Source organism: Psammomys obesus, unplaced genomic scaffold, assembly GCF_907164565.1.
Source record: "Psammomys obesus unplaced genomic scaffold, mPsaObe1.curated_primary_1811, whole genome shotgun sequence".
Taxonomy (NCBI): domain Eukaryota; kingdom Metazoa; phylum Chordata; class Mammalia; order Rodentia; family Muridae; genus Psammomys; species Psammomys obesus.
Genome location: NW_026596051.1, coordinates 34,453,506 through 34,470,005, shown reverse-complemented (window position 1 = coordinate 34,470,005; position 16,500 = coordinate 34,453,506). Strand labels below are relative to the sequence as shown.

The following is a 16,500-nucleotide window of genomic DNA, read 5'->3' as shown; positions in this document are numbered from 1 at the left end:
TTCCCATATATATGTGTATGTGTATACATATATGTATATACATATACTGCACAATATATAATCATTCTATCAGTTCTGTTCCTCTAGAGAACTCTGACTAATTCAGCAATAATAGTAGAGCGTACTTATCTCCTCTGGGTTAGACATGACGATTATTATCTTATATCAGAGAAGCTATGATAAGTCACATGACTCCTCACAGGACTGGCCCATTAATACACACTGGCGGGAAGAGGGTCTCATGGGGCTTGCCGTCTCAAGGGACGGCACAAGAATCTCAAGAGGCCCCTCCTGTCCAGAAAATATAAAGAGGCAAACAACCGACAGTGTGGAACTCTTCAGTGATGTAGCTGACTGCAGGTTGCTCATGGGACTTTTCAGTGACACTGCTTTTTTTGTGAGTCATTCTTGCCCCTGGTGGAGGGCCAGTGTGTGTGTGTGTGAGAGAGAGAGAGACAGAGAGACAGAGAGACAGAGAGAGATAGACACACAGAGAGAATCACTATATAGCTCTGGTTGTCCTGGAACTCACTCTGGAGAACAGACTGACTTCAAACTCACAGAAATCTGCTTGCCTTTGCCCTCTAGAGTCCTGGGATTAAAAGCACATGCTACCACACCTGGCCTAATGTACATTTAAGGTAGAATTGGTATTGCATATTGTGGAAGTAACAAAAAGACACTCATTTTCCTTTGTATTGATGTATTGGTTACAAAAGTAGAAACTGTCACCTGCGCTATTTCTGTTGAATTTAATCTCAAAGATTGTGATATTGAAAATTAGCCAGGGACTAGAGCCAAGGGGCAGCCAAGGAGAGCCTTGACATGAAGTGATACCCTGTGTTTGGGCTGGTCCTTAGACCGCTTTCTCCTGTATGTCTGGGAATGAATGCAATGGAGCAAGCACATAGGCGGTAAAGATCCACCAAACTCTCGAGGCTCACCTTGCCTTACCAACTTGCCATTAAAGTAGAGTCTCAGTGGCTGAGCTAGTTGTTGATTTCTTTCAGCCTAGGTGATTACGTCTATAAAATGCATTTCAAGGTTCACTCTTCTAATGAGCACAGAAGCTAGGCGTGTTGGAGCACGCCTTTAATCCCAGCACTGAGAGGCAGAGGCAGCGCCTAATCTCTGAATCTGAGGCTAGCCTCGAGCACTGAGGAGTTTCAGGACAGCCAGGTCTACACAGGACAGAGAAACCCTGTCTCGAAAACCAGACCAAACTAAACCAAACGAGGACAGGGATAGGGCGAACATTCCCGGTTACCTATCACGTACTCATATACACACAAACGGAGGAAGACCAGGGCAGAGATTGGAGGCAAAATAAGGTGAACCGTACGATTACCGCCAACTTTCTGCACCCTATCGAACACAGCTATAGAGTGAATAAATAGACGTTATCTGTTCCGGGGCAAATGGTCAAAATGAGTCACGGCAAATTAACGTTTTTCTCATCGCGGCTGGGCATCCGGCGCAACAATTGCAAATTCTCTTTCTGGGGTTATAAAATAGCTGTGTCCTGCTCTGCCACTTGCCAGCTGTGTGACCTCCATCGTTTCCTTAACCTTCCTGAGCTTCATACCCTAAAAGCGAAGGCAAATACGCAGATGGATAGATTTCCTTACTAGGATTAACGGCTTTCTCAACTTTCCGAGTCAGCTCGGGACGGCGAGTGACAGCTCGAGGCGAGGCGCACAGCTACCCCAGCCGCTGCTCAGACCCGCAGACAGCTCCGAGGAAGAGGGTGGAGCCCGAGGGTCGCAGATTGGCCACTCAGCCAATCGCACGGCGGGCGGGACCGGAGTCCCCGCCTTCCGACGGCGTGCGCGCGCACCAGGCCGGCACGCCCGCTGCGGAGGCGCGCGCGCAGGCCCAGCCCTCGTCGCGGCCGCCATTTTAGCTCCTGGTTCGGGCCGCACGGAGCGGGCTGTGGTGGCGGGAGGGGAGGGGGTCCCCAGGAGTTAAGCAGCGGGCCTCTTCCGTGTGGATCCGGCTGCGGGTGTCTCTCTTCTTCCTTCCTTCCTGAGCGTCCGCGCTGGGAGTGCGAGGATGTCCAAGCGGCATCGGTTGGACCTGGGGGAGGATTACCCCTCCGGCAAGAAGCGTGCGGGGACCGATGGGTAAGGCAGGCCGGGGCGCGCGGTCGCGGCAGGGGCTTTGTTGGCTTCTGGCGGGGAGCAGGCCCGGCCGCCGAGTCTTTGTCTGCCATCGGCCGGCCGGGGGCGCAGGCTGAGTGTGCGGAGAGGGCTAGAGGCCTGCGGCGGCCACGAGGCTGCGGGCGGCGGGCGTGGGGAGCGGGCCGCGAGGCCTCGGTGCTCGCGTGAGGCCCGCAGCCGGGGAGAGCGGCCGGAACCCGGTGGCCCAGGGCACCGGGCCGCGGACGGCCCTGCTTGGCGGTGGGAGCCGTGTACCTGTGATAGGGGCGAGCCTCCTGCGGGGCGCACTGTTTGGCGGGAGACGGCGGGCCTCCTTCCATTGAGGCACTCCAGAGGAGGCCGTTGCCAACTTCCGCCCTCCGCCTGCCCTCCCGCCATCTCATTTATTTCCCGCTTTGCTTAAAAAAACCGGCCTTGCTGAGTATCACTGGGGCAGGACTGTGGAAAGATGTATTCCCCCTCCGCTCCATAAGTTATTTTTTATCCCCTCCCCACTTGGGCCGCACTTTTCCAAAAGTGATCTTAAGCATGTATGAGCAAACAACACCCACGTGCAGATTGAGAAATGCTTACACAGACTCTTGGTTTGGCAGTTTGGTTACTTTCCTTAGGCTTTCGCAAAGGGAAGAGGCCTAGGAGCATGTAAGCAGCTGTATTAAAATTGCCATTTTCCAATTTTGTTCTTTCACAGTTCATACTTAAAATGCACTTTGGTTTATATCCCTCCCCCCAGGCAGTACAGAGATCTGTTTGGTTAATTAAAAAACAAATTCTACAGAAGGCCTAAAGTCGAAATCTGTTATATTATTTGATCATTTTCTTTTGCCCTGTGACTCCAACTCACTGTCAAGTCATCTGTAGGGCCTCTTGAGTTTTCACAGGCAGTCCTTTGGGATTTATTTCTAACTATCAATGTGAAGTATATTGTTCTCATGCTCTCTTCTTAGATTGAAATACTGAATATGTTAGCTCTGATTCTACATACATACATACATACATAACATACATTTTAAAGCTTGTAATACTAGGCGTTGTAATAATACCACATCACAAGACAGCTTCTTGGGCTATTCCCTCAAGCAAAAATCCCAAATTAGTATTTGAGCTCAGTCATGGGTTTTAGAGGTAGAAACAAGGTTCATGAATATTCTTTGTGAAAGAGCAGGGTTACAGTGGGCTTTTTTCTGTACCTTATAATGACATCTAGAATTCTTTTATCAACATGAAACTTTGTACTGTAATTCGGCATACCACCTGTCATAATATTTCTATTGGGTTTGTAAAGTGGGGAACTTTGTGAAACCAAAGTGAATGTCATGGTTGGCCAAGATGCAACTAATTTCCCTCTTTAGGTCACATGGGAATAAACACTGAGACAGTTCAGTATTTTTTCTGTGTATGTTCACCACTCAGTGATTTTGTTGGGATTAGTGGTTCCAGATTACAGTATATATTTTGATTTTCTCTCTCTCTTTTTTTTTCCAAACATAAAACCTTGGGTGTGTCATGGTAGCTTCATGTTTCTTCTTAATAGTTCATATTTGTCAGTGAGTACAGGAGAGTTAGTTCATTTGTACAGCAATTCCTTAATTTCTAGAGATTCTGTAGGGCAGTTTTTGTAGTTTCCTAAGTTAGTTGAGTACCTTTTATTATAGAACTGGTTTCTTTAGCAGTGAGTTTGTGCTTGGCATCTTTTTTTTTTTTTTTCTTCACTTAGTTTGAAGGCACTTTTGATGGCCAGAGTTCTTCTCTTTCCCTTCCTCTTTGCTCTTGTTTAGTGTATTTGACAGCATAGACTTGTTCATTTTGTCATCACAGCTGTCACCAGAACCTACTCTCTCATCTTTCCAGTACACTTTTGTGTTGTATGTGGGCAGATGACTACTGGTTGGTGGCCAGCTGAAGAATACATGGGAGTCAGTTTTTCCATTAAGTGGTCCCTAGGGGTCAACTCAGTTTTTCAGTCTTAGTGTCATGTGCCTTAGCTATATGAGCTATCTCACCAGCTCTGGAAGAATCTGAACATAAGGACATTTTCATTCTAATGGTTTTTAGTATTCCTGATCAGATTTTTTTTTTAGTTATGGAAGAGTACCTAATATTGTCATAAGTGCTTTGTATGTAGAGTTTCACTGCAGTCTTGTGTGATAGCTGAGATTAAATAATTAGGTGTACTGGGCAAGAAATTTTCATACATAAACGTATAAAGAAAAAAAGCAATAAATTACTCCAAATCTTTATTTTCATCTTTGGAGAGCATGTTTATTCATCAGTACAAACTGTAGTATCAGTGAGCTCTTGGAATTTGTGTCCCATTGGTTGTGTGATACTGCAGTTGTAAAATGTATCTCTTGTCTTGCTCATTGATGTTAAATAATTTCCTGGGGGTTTTTGCAGTATCTTTATATATACATATTAATATATGCTAGAAGTTCTGAAAGTGAGACTGTAAGGAAAAAAAAACAGTTTTTAAAATATCTGAAGTAGTTGGGCAGTGGTGGCTCAAGTCTTTAATCCCAGCACTCAGGAGGCAGAGGCAGGTGGATCTCTTGACTTTGAGGCCAGCCTGATCTACAGAGTGAGTTCCAGGACAGCCAAGGCTACACAGAGAAACCCAGTCTTGAAAAACAAAACAAAAAAGTCTGATGTAGATAACTAGTTTCCATCCTTATTAGCAGTGTATCAGTGCCTCTTATTAATCCATGTACAGTTTAAACTGAAACATCAGTAGTAACCATTATTTTTTGACACATTTCAGATATTCCAGGCAACATCGTTATGTGTATTAGATTATTTATTGTTTTTAGATCCATATCAAAAGCCACAACTTTCATGTGAGCAAGAAAACACTGTTCTTGATCATTGTTGACTGAAGTACTATTTTGAACACTTTTTATTTTTTGTTTGTTTTTTGAGACAATGTTTCTTTGTGTTGCCCTGTTAGAACACATTTCTTTTTGTTTCTGTTCTGTTTGTTTTTATTTGAGACAGCATCTTTCTCTGTAGCCCTTGCTTTCCTAGAAACTACATAGACAGACCAGGTTGGCCTCCAACTCAGATCAGCCAGCCTCTGCCGCCTGAGTGCTGTAATTAAAGGTGTGTATCACCACCACACTGGGATTGTTTTTATTTTCTTTAAAATTAAAAGCATTCTGTTTCAACTAGCAAATGTTATGAACAAAACTTTTATAATAAAAGTTCTGGTAAAAGTGAGAAAATGTACACATGGACAAGTCTACGTAGAAAGTGGAGAGGGTTTGAGTCCCCATTAACAGAGGTTTTTTACTTTGACATTCAGAGTAGCCAGTGTGAATTGCAACAGCATTCCTAGGCTGTTGAATTAGCTTTCTGCATCTTCCTAAATGTTTTCTTGATTATTACAATTTTTTCACTTTGCAGAAAATAGAGCCTTTCCTGTGGTTTTGAAGCTGTGGTTGCCATGTCTCTCTATCTACTTATTTGTTTAAATTCTTACTTTACTGATCAGCAAGTCCTTGTGTTTTGCATTGTATTTTCCTTCTCTGCTATAGTGATAAAGCTGCAGGTGAATCGGGTCTTAGAAAAGGGTGTGTGTTAGTGTGGGTATTTATCACATAAAATTCAGTGGATTGCTTTGTCTTTTGTTTGTATCTGTCTTCCCCCAAGTTTTGTTACTTTGAAAAGGTTAGGGCTTTATCTTAATTTCTTCTTGTCCTTTCTAATGAAGTGATAACTAGAATATGAACCCTTTTAAGATTTTCTGTGTGGTGCTGGGTGTGTGTGTACCCATTCCCATACATTACCTTGTATGAGACAGCAGTCTCCCTGAATCTGAAGCTGTTAAAAGTTAGGCCGATCAGCAAACTCAAGGTCTATCTGGCTCCCCTACCAATGCTGGGGTTACAGGCACCACAAGGCCATGCCTGGCTTACATGGAACTGTAGATCTGAACCTGCTTTCATAGCAATGCTTTTACCCCCTGAACCAGTAGGCCTTGCAGGGTATCTAGTCCTTGAGCTATTTGAGTCTACATGCTTTTTTCTTTGCTTTTGTAAACTGTCAGATTCACATTGTGAGGTGATACAAAGTCAAGTTAAGGAGCTGAGAAGCAAAATTAGAAACAAAGGCAATGGATGGTTGGGTTGTATTTCAAAGACAGGCTGTGGTTCAAGTTTGAATTTTTGAGGCTTAATTTTGTATTTCTTTTCCCCTACTTTTCTTTTTATTAGGTGAAAAGAGTTTAATTTTTTTATTATTATTGAAAATATTCCCTTAACTTCCTCCACACTGCTACCACTGATCCCACCCTCTGCCTATAGACTTGATTTCTTGAGGCTTTGGTTGGCCTGTAAGGCTTTATTCAGTTTTATGTTGTATAGCTTTTTTGCTTGCTCGTTTGCTTGTTTTGGTTTTTTTGAGACAGAATTTCTGTTTCCCTGGCTGTCATTGAGCGCTTTCTGTAGACCAGGCTGGGCTGAAACTCTCAAAGTCCACCTGCCTCTGGGATTAAAGGCATGTACCACCACCGCCAGACCTGTTGAATGTTTTATAATTCTGTAGTGAGTGGGCAGTAGAATAGAAGAAGAGAAGCCACGGGCTAGTAAGGCTTTTCGTCATGTCAGGGTTGTATGGAATAGAATCCCGTATTTTAAGAACAAGATTAGATACATTAACAGTTTGCCAGTGCTTGTGGCTGAGCACATTCACACAGTGCTGTTAAGTTAGCATTCAGCTGTAGTCTGCTTAAGGTCTTCACTGTTGCTCACCTCCTGGATTATGGAGAGTAGTAAATGCTCATTCCTACTCTGCTACACCAACTTGGGTCACAGGAATCGAACTTTATGTGCTGTAAGTAAAGAACACTGACAGGTTCAAGGGTTTGTTTCTGTTGTATGGCCATATTGCCTCATTATTTTAGTCTGGAACCCAAAACCTTATGGCAGCTATTGGTATATGAATTGTTCTGAAGTAAACTTAAGGTAGAATGAGTGAGTAAACTGATTCCTTCCATCACTAGCCACTCAGACCACCTTTAGATGCAACTCAAAGTGATGTTGTTTGTTATTATAATTATTTCTTCTTTTTTTCTTTCTTCTTCTTTCTTCTTCTAGGTTTTTTTCAAGATAGGTTTTCTCTGTGTATGTAGCCTTGGCTGTCCTGGGCTCCCTTTGTAGACCAGGCCAGCCTTGAACTCAGATCTGCCTGCCTCTGCCTTCCTGAGTGCTGGGAGTGAGCTACTGCACCCAGCCTATTATAAATTATTTTTAAATTATTCCATTAGGATTATTTGTAGTAGATACTAGAAATAACTACTTAAAATTAGCATAAATGCAGTAAAGTGACTAATTATTTTTTAAAAATTGTGTTTTGTGAGCTTTGTTTTAAATTTGACATTTCATTTTGATTGCTCAAGGAATATAGATTTAAAATGTACACAGAGATCCACCTGCTTCTGTGTCCCAAGTGCTGGGGTTAAAGGTGTGTGCCACCACAATCACTTTACAGCTTGATCACAGCCTTCCTCTTGTCCTCCTAGGCCTATGCTCATTCCCTCACCCCTGTTGTCCCCTCTCCTCCTCAGAGAAGAGGAGGCCCTCAAGGGGGTATCAACCCGCCCTGGCACCTCAAGTTGTAGCAGGACTAAGTGCATCTTCTCCCACTTGGGCCTGGCAGGTCTTCCCACCTAGGGGGAAGGGATCCAGTGGCAGGCAACAGAGTCAGAGACAGCACCTACTCCATTGTTAGGAGACCCACATGTTGACCAGGCTGCAGATCTGCTGCATGTGTATGTAAGGGGTCAAAGTCCAGCCTGTGCTCACTCTGGTTGGTGGTTCAGTCTCTGATTCCCCCATGTGCCCAGGTTAGTTTACTCTGTAGGTCTAATTGTAGTGTGTCCTTGACCCCAACTGGCTCCCTCTATTATTTTTCCTACTCTTCCACAGAATTGCCTGAGCTTGGCTTATTGTTTGTCTGTGGGTCTCTGCATTTGTTTCCATCCACTGCTGGGTGAAGCCTCTCAGAAGACAGTTAAGCTAGGTTCCTGTGTGCAGTCATAGCAGAATATCATTAATAGTGACAAGGGTTGGCAGAACTTTATCTGCTGAACCATTTCCATAACCTGTGGCTCAGTCCTTTTTCTGTGTGTAATAAATAGCCTTCGCTTTCCTGTACCTGCCCTTGTAGATCAGGCTGACCTTGAACTCAGATCCACCTGCCTCTGCCTCCCAGAGACAGGTGTGAGCCACCACACCTGGCTGATCATAATTTCTAATAATTCATTGAGATTTATGTTTTTAAAATCACTCTGATTTCTGAATTTTTATATTTCTAGGAAGGACCGGGAACGAGATCGGGATAGAGAAGACCGATCTAAAGATCGTGACCGAGAGCGCGATCGAGGAGATCGAGAACGGGAAAGGGAGAAAGAAAAGGAAAAGGAATTGAGAGCTTCCACCAACGCTATGCTTATCAGTGCTGGATTGCCACCTTTAAAAGCTTCTCACTCAGCTCACTCAACCCACTCAGCTCATTCAACACATTCTACACATTCTGCCCATTCAACACACACTGGACACGCAGGACACACTTCACTTCCACAGTGCATCAATCCATTTACCAACCTGCCCCATACCCCTCGATATTATGATATTCTAAAGAAACGGCTTCAGCTCCCTGTTTGGGAATACAAGGATCGATTTACAGATATTCTTGTTAGACATCAGTCGTTTGTACTGGTTGGTGAGACTGGGTCTGGTAAAACAACACAGGTGAGTTGGTAAATATGTTCATGTTTAAACTTAACTAAATGTGCTGATTTGGTCATAGTACCCATTTCCCATTGTCTGTCTACTCATTTACAGTTGTCTGCCTTGTAGACTACCTTGAAGAATAGTACTTTGATGAGCACTCTGTAATTCTATTACAGAGTGTTTAGGTTTTTTTTTTGTTGTTTTTTTTTTTTTTTAAGTATGACAGAAATAATTTCCAACACTTTTTAGCCCTGAGACAGTACAGAACTAGGAGTGCAAAGTTTGTTTTCTAGTAGAGAGATCTGAACAATTGCAGTAGCTGTTTCTTTGTTAAAATATTTTTAATTATTTGAATAGTGTAAAAAAATTGAAGTTGCCAGTCTTGGTAATGCATACCTTTTAATTCCAGCATTTAGAAATCAGGCAGGCAGGTCTCTAGTTGTGACCTGCATCCGTCTGCCTCCTGCATACAGTACTGAACACTGTTACAAGTGTCTCACTTGGTGCCCACAGTTTTTAAAGACGAACAAGCCGTTACTTAACTAGGCTCTGTTGATAGATACGTAGCCTGTTTTTATATTTTTGTATATTATTGCATCGTTGTATATATGCTTGTGTATGGCCGAACCCATGTCATAGCACATGTATGGCAATTAAAATAACTTGGGAGGGTCCTCTTTTATCATATGGGTAACTGAGGATTGAACTCAAGTTGTCAGGCTTAATGGCAAGTGCCTGAAACTTGCTGAGCTGACATGCCAACCTTAGGCTTTGTCAGTCTTGGGGAGCAGATGTTCATAGATTTTGAAGAGTTTGGATTTATTGTAGTTGTATAATACGTGTAGTCAAGTTGCCCTTCTTTCCTTAGGGAGCATGTATAGATTGTTTAGTTATATATATCCCTGAACTTATATTCTATTAATCTGATTGGTGAAAGTAGTACTTGTGGGGTTTAATATGCACTTGCTTGCTGAGACAGAGTGAAGTTACCTGTTTTTCATGAGTTCTAACATGAAAGCCAAGAGTTGGAATTTGTTTTGTTTTGAGTACAAAGTTGCTGGATATGGTAGAGAATTTGTAAAAATCAGGAAAATAGTTGAACTTATGTGCCTATTTTAATATGTTTTTACTGGTGTATTATTTCATTATTATGAATGTAGAATAAACATTGAATATGCTGCTAAGCAAGTGCTCTACCATTTGTTGAGCTGTATGTTTAGACTTTTTTTTCTTTCTTTTAAGAAGAGCTCTTGTTATATAATCTAGGCTTGCCTCTAGTTTGCTATCCTCCTCCCTAAACCTGAGGTGTGTATTTTTAAAAATCTTTTAAAAATTATGTGCTACAAACTAATTTGAGTAATTCATCGAAGCATTTTGATACTGTAGCAACCAAAAGTATTAAAAAGACTTAGTTGAGAGGTAACTTAATGTTGATAACGACTTAAACTTCTTAAACTTTTAGCTGTGGTTGGTGACACTTTTAGTCTCAGCACTTGGGAAGCAGAGGCAGGGCAGAGTTTGAGGGCTGCCTTGTGGACAGAGGGATACCTGGTCTCAATACTCAAACTTTGTAATTTAATGTGTTGAAATCTTTAAAAAAGGATTCATGAAAGAATATAGCTGTAAATTTATTAATGTTATAGAATGTTAAATAATTTCAGATGCTTTATCAGTGTGTTCACTTACTGTTGACAATCTTCTGTTTCATTAGCACTTTTGAAGAGTCAAGCCCCATATATTTTTCACACACTATCCCATTTTAAGTTTTTTGATAGCCCTGCTTTGAAGTTTGTGTATTGCAGATGAGCATATATGGAGAGCCAAGTGTTCTCTAATAGCATGGACATTAGAACTGGGAATATGTAGAATATGGACCCTACTATAAAAGTTTCGTTTGAGAAAAAAAAAATTATATATATATAATTTTTTTTTTGTGGGAAAAAACATGCAGGTTTTTACAAGATGGTTTTTATTGGGAATTAATATGTATATTACTTTGTTATCAGTTAAGAGTACGAAGAACTTGAGAAAGTTTGAGATCTGCCAAATTAAATAAACTGTCTTGTTTCTAAAATGAGGTTAAATCATTCATTTCATTGAAGTTTTTTTTTTTTTGTAAATCTGAACACTTTTAAGAATTAAGGATTAACTAACTGTTCCTTTAATCTGCTAGTCAGTGTTTTGGATTTCATGGAGGAGGGTTGGTGAAATGAAGGTAGACACTTAAAGCTTTCCCAGAAAAGCACTCTGGGTCTGTTGGCTCACAGAACTAGGGAAATACTGTTATTTTATTTAGTAGTTTTATTTAAGTCCTTGAAAGGTACACACAGTTTTTTCTTGGAGAAACAGTATAATTGCCTCCCTTTTGAGTTATTTGTTTTTATGCATTAGTCCAATTGTAAAAATAATCTAACTAAATTATTTAACAGTATGTCTGCTAGTATTTTTCATCAGATATCATATACTTAGATCCAAACCCTCTGCATTTAATAGCATTAGAAAGAAGCTTTGATGGAGACAAATCAAGGTGCTGTAGCATTTGATTCTTACTGAAGGTGGTGAACATTTGCATATTCCTATTGTTTTTATTTAAATGGCTAGAGAATCAAACAATGAGAGAACCCCTTCATGTCTACATATGTAACAGGTTACTTAATGATCACCTTGAGCTTCAAGTACTCTTTTTCCTTTTTTTCTTGGCTGCTGTTTTCAGTCCCATTGAACATGAAGGTGGTGATTTCGAAAACTTTTAAGATGGTACCTAAGGTACTGTCACTATGCATAACACTCCTGAGGGAAAAATAATAGTGTTAGGACTTTTGATGGCTTGCAGTTTATAGCCATAAGAGGTATAATACTTGTGCCTACATTTTTATAATTAAAAATTTGTGATTTTCAGAAATATATTGCTATATTTTGTTTTTGAGACTTAAGATTTTATTTATTTATTTGTTTTTCTAAGGCAGGGTTTCTCTGTGTAGTCTTTTCTATCCTGTACTTGCTTGGTAGACCAGGCTGGCCTTGAACTCACAGATCCACGTGCCTCTGTCTCCCTCAATACTGGGACTACAGGTGTGCACTACCATACCCAACAAGACTTAGAAATTTTTAAAGGGTAAAATTTAAGTTGGCTATTTTTTCCATTGCTTAGAAAAACAGTAATGGTACAGCTGTACTGTGGAGTATATTAAGCAGAATCTGAGTGGACCTTGCCCTCCCAGGAGTATAATTATGTCACATCAGTGTTGTGTATGCTCCCTTCTGGCTCGAGAGCTCAAGTTACTGTAACCTGACTCATAAATAACTTGTTTGCATAAGTGAATTTTGTTTTAAATTATTATAGTGAGATAAAGTACTTGATACGTACAGTTTGTATGCAGGCAGAGAACAAATAATTTAAATGTGAAATTATTTTGTAGATACCACAGTGGTGTGTGGAGTATATGCGATCATTGCCAGGACCCAAAAGAGGAGTTGCCTGTACACAGCCCAGAAGAGTAGCTGCAATGAGTGTTGCTCAGAGAGTTGCTGATGAGATGGATGTAATGTTAGGCCAGGAAGTTGGATACTCCATTCGATTTGAAGACTGCAGTAGTGCAAAAACCATTCTTAAGTAAGTACTCTGTCTTTAAAATGGATGCTTTTCTAATTGTAGTTATCTACCACTAGTTAAGGAGCTTTACTAATGGAGTTAGCAGTTTTAAAATAGTATGAAGTAGACGTTCTTAGGCAGGCCAAGTGATTTTTTTTTTTTAATCAAATTTTTTTCTTGGTGATGTATTTAGCCCTTCAGTAGAAATTCTGCTTCAAAGGTCAGATTTTAGTTAGTGATACTGTTTCTTCTGTGAAATGTTAATAATAGCATAAAATGGGGGATTTAGTGGATTGTTCAATAAATGTGATAGAGTAAAAATGTTTGTTAGTAAGAGTTGCTTTTAAAACAAATGATGTGCGTAGGATATGCTTTATGGGTAAGGGTAGTCCTTGCTGTGCATGAACTCGTGGAGGAATCTTGTTCTTTAATAGAGTATTCGTGATACATCCTGCTTCTTTATAGCTGGTATGCTCTTGACCATCTTGAGCCTTGTAACTTTTACTTGCGTAGTTGTTTTCTGTGTCTTACAAATCCTACTTTCTCTTGCTTTTGCTTATCTCCATTTCTGGAACATTTAGTCCTATTTTTAGAAATAAATTGGTTGCAGTGCAGTCTTCAGTTGATTGTAAAAAGACAACTTGGAATACGTGTTAAGTGGTCAGGGACTTGAAACTGTAGTGTGGGGTTTTTTCCTCATTTCTAAAAGGAGTAGCTTTTTGATGTTTAGTTGTATGCCAGATTATTCTCAGTAAGTTACAGTTAAGGGAAGAAAGGACTTCGGAATTTAAGTTATAAGCTGTCTTAATATGTGTGCTAGAAAGTATAGAAAGGGTAGACTTTCAAAAGATTAATCTTTGTGAAAGACTGGTTAAGTTTATAGAGGGTGACAAACAGGTGTAATTGTTCAAAGTGAAGGCATTTTGACACTGTCATTTTTCTCATTAAGAAATTCCCAGAAGTTGTAATTAAGCTTAAGGAAAAAAATAATTCTAGATAAGGTAAGCTTATTGGTGTTCTACAGTATGTTCAATAGTTAAAACTATCTTGGCATTGTTAACAGAATTAGAAGTTGGTATGTTTTTCATTACCTTCAAGGAGAGAAAAAGTGGTAATGTAACTTATTTTGTAGGAAGAGTGCCAGTAGTAGTTTTAATCGATAGGACTGCTTCACTAAACAGTGTGGTAAAAGTATCTGGATATATTTGCTATAGTAATGCACTAAATCACCGAAAATCCAGATAGTAAAAAAGCTAAAGCCTTAATAAACTGAAAGTCAGTTGTGTATTGAGTAGGAGGAGTGTGTGCGTAGGACAGCTCTTTATGCTGCGTAACCACTTTCCTATCTAGAAATTAAAGACCTCACATACTTATCAAACAGCCAGGGGGACGTTTAGTAAAAACGGATATTAGAGAAGACTGGATTTTAAACATTTTTCTTGAATGTCCCAGAATTTAGGCAGTTTGAGACTACATTTTCGTATTTTTTAAATTGGTCCCAAATAGTATCCATAATATATTATTTTCAGTTTTTGAGATACATTAAATTCTACATCAGATACTGTGCTGTTTGAAAAGGATTTGCTCCAGTACAAATTAGTCAACATACACTAGGCCTAAGTGACTACTCAGTCTCAGTGGATAAGTTGCTACACTTTATATTTTATTAGATGTGTGTTAGGTCTCTCTGGGCCTCAGACTTAATTTCCTGTTGTGTTGCTGTCATGGGATGGAGATTAATGAAAAATTGGACATAGCATCAAGGAAGCTAAAGAAACAGTCCAATGTGAAAACTAGTGGGTTAGAGATAAATGCCATGTGACAGTCGTGTTATAACATCTTGATTCATTGTGTGGAAGAAGACATTAACACATACTATTTCAGTAGATGGAAGAACTTCATAGTGTGACTTGTGACAAATCAGGAAATTTCTGTTTTAGGAAACAGGTGACTTTGGAAAAGGGAACAGTTTGATACTTACACCTGTAGAAAAATACTTTGGAGTTGACTTTGTGGCTAATGTTGCTGGTAGTTAAGGTGATAAGATTTTTTTCCCCCAGCTGCACAATTAGAAGTAGTTAATATTTAAGGGGACCCAATTATTTACTAAGAAATACTCAGTTATTTAGCCATTAAACAGTGCTTTATGTGTTGGGCAGTGTACTATGAAATTCATTTGGTCTATGTCTATCAGAAGCAAATACAAATACAAAGCTTCAGATACCTGAAGCAGAACATGGTGTTTCTGTGGAAGAACAACACGGGAATTTACCTTTGATGGAGAAATTGGTTGTTGTTTTGGCGTTGCGGAGTCTAACCCTGGACCTTGAGCTTGCTAGTTAAGTGCTGTATCTCAGTCTTGAAAAGTTGAAGTGAATGAAGGATTGAGGTATAGGGTAAGAGAATTCCAGGCATGTGCAATAGCTTCTTTTTCATTTTCTTTGTTCCCTTAAGGGAAATGATAGCTTTAAGTCTTTAAATATATAATTTGTTTGTTTGTCTGTTTATTAGTTTTTCGAGACAGGGTTTCTGTGTGTGTCTTTCGCTGTCCTGGAGTTACTTTATAGACCAAGCTGGCCTTCGAAGTCAGCAATTTGCCTGCCTCTGCCTCCCTGAGTGCTGGGATTAAAGGCATGTGCCACCGTGCCTGGCTTGTTTTATAATTTATAATATATAATTACATAAAATAAAAACTTTAGAGCATTGTCCACAATGACAATGTGAGTATATATCAGAACAACTTGTAGTTTTCTCTATACTGTGGGTTCCAGCAGATCTAACTCTGATTAGGTGTGGCAGAAGTGCTTTTACTTGCTGAGCCATCTTTTCATAGTGATTGTGTGTGTATGGTATGGTTGGCACCCAGAGGATTATGAAATATTGCCTGGCAAATCTTATACTGAAGTGCTAACTGTATAAGAATTTATAGTCTGGAATGATAGCTAACAGGGGCATAGTGATTCTAACAGATAAGACTTTGAGAACCAAGAAGATGGCCCCAGTGTCTTAGGGTCTTGAATTGGGTTCTAGCGCTGCTGCTTACAGTGTGATAATTAGGTGTCTTAAGGTTAGTAACTGCCTCAAGGGTTATTCTGAGTATGTTGATCTGTATACAACCTAAGTAATTACTGACACTCATTAGTAGTGTGCAGGCAACATGGCTAGCGCTTGTTGCTGGTGGTAGTGGTGGAATTTTTGGCTTGATACACTGTTGAATGATACTAACCTGCTGTAGTTTGAATACAAATGGCTCCCATCGCTTCAAATATTTGAATTGTTTGGTTCCCAGTTACACCTTTTGGAAAGGACTCCTCTAAGGAATTGTGGCCTTGTAGGAGATGTGGCCTTGTTTGGGGTGGATAAGTCATGGTCTTTCAGGTGATAATGTAATCTCTGAGCTTCTGCTGCATTCTCTTGCCTGCTGCCATCCTCCCTGCAGTGATGGTCATGGACTCACCCTCTGAAACTGAAAGCAAGCCTCCTCTAAAAAACTTTGATAAGTTTCCTTGGTTTTGGTGTCTTCTTACAATAATAGAAAAGTAGCTAAGACACCAGCTAAAGTAATTAAAAGGTTCTTACAAAAGCAGTGTAATAAGATTCTATATAATATAATAATTGAATTACAGTTGAGAAAGTTTAGCATGAATTAAAATTTGATGTTTGTCTTTGTGGAATGAAATGTAGACAAAAACCCTTAAGGGCTTGAGGTAAGATGTAAAAACAGCTCTGCTACTACTTTAAGCCACAATTGTACAATTTATGAGTAATTTTTAGTAGTAGGCTCTGTTCTAATTGAAGTATAGTACTTAGGAAGCTAAGTGGTTTAGTTTGACCTTTGTTCTCTTAGAAAGGTAGGGGAGTAAAGAATAAATGGTTAGTTGACCATTCAAACAACTCTTAAAGACTGAAATAATTGTTACTTTTCAAGTAGCTTTATTTATTTTATTTTATTTTAAACCTGTGTGTAGGCAACTTGTACCACACCACTCGTGGAGGTCAGAAGTTGGGTTTTTTAATCCTT

At 40.0% G+C, this 16,500-nt stretch overlaps 1 protein-coding gene across 2 annotated transcripts in view; it reads left to right on the top strand.

Annotated features, from left to right (window-relative positions):
- Positions 1 to 1,886: 1,886 nt before the first annotated feature.
- Positions 1,887 to 16,500, top strand: part of Dhx15 (DEAH-box helicase 15) — a 40,388-nt gene continuing 25,774 nt past the window's right edge. For both annotated transcript variants that reach the window (XM_055623941.1, XM_055623940.1), the window contains exons 1-3: positions 1,887 to 2,123; positions 8,470 to 8,905; positions 12,307 to 12,500. In XM_055623941.1, coding sequence (XP_055479916.1) covers positions 2,053 to 2,123; positions 8,470 to 8,905; positions 12,307 to 12,500 — 701 coding nt within the window. In that variant the 5' untranslated portion in view covers positions 1,887 to 2,052. The remainder of the gene's footprint in view (positions 2,124 to 8,469; positions 8,906 to 12,306; positions 12,501 to 16,500) is intronic.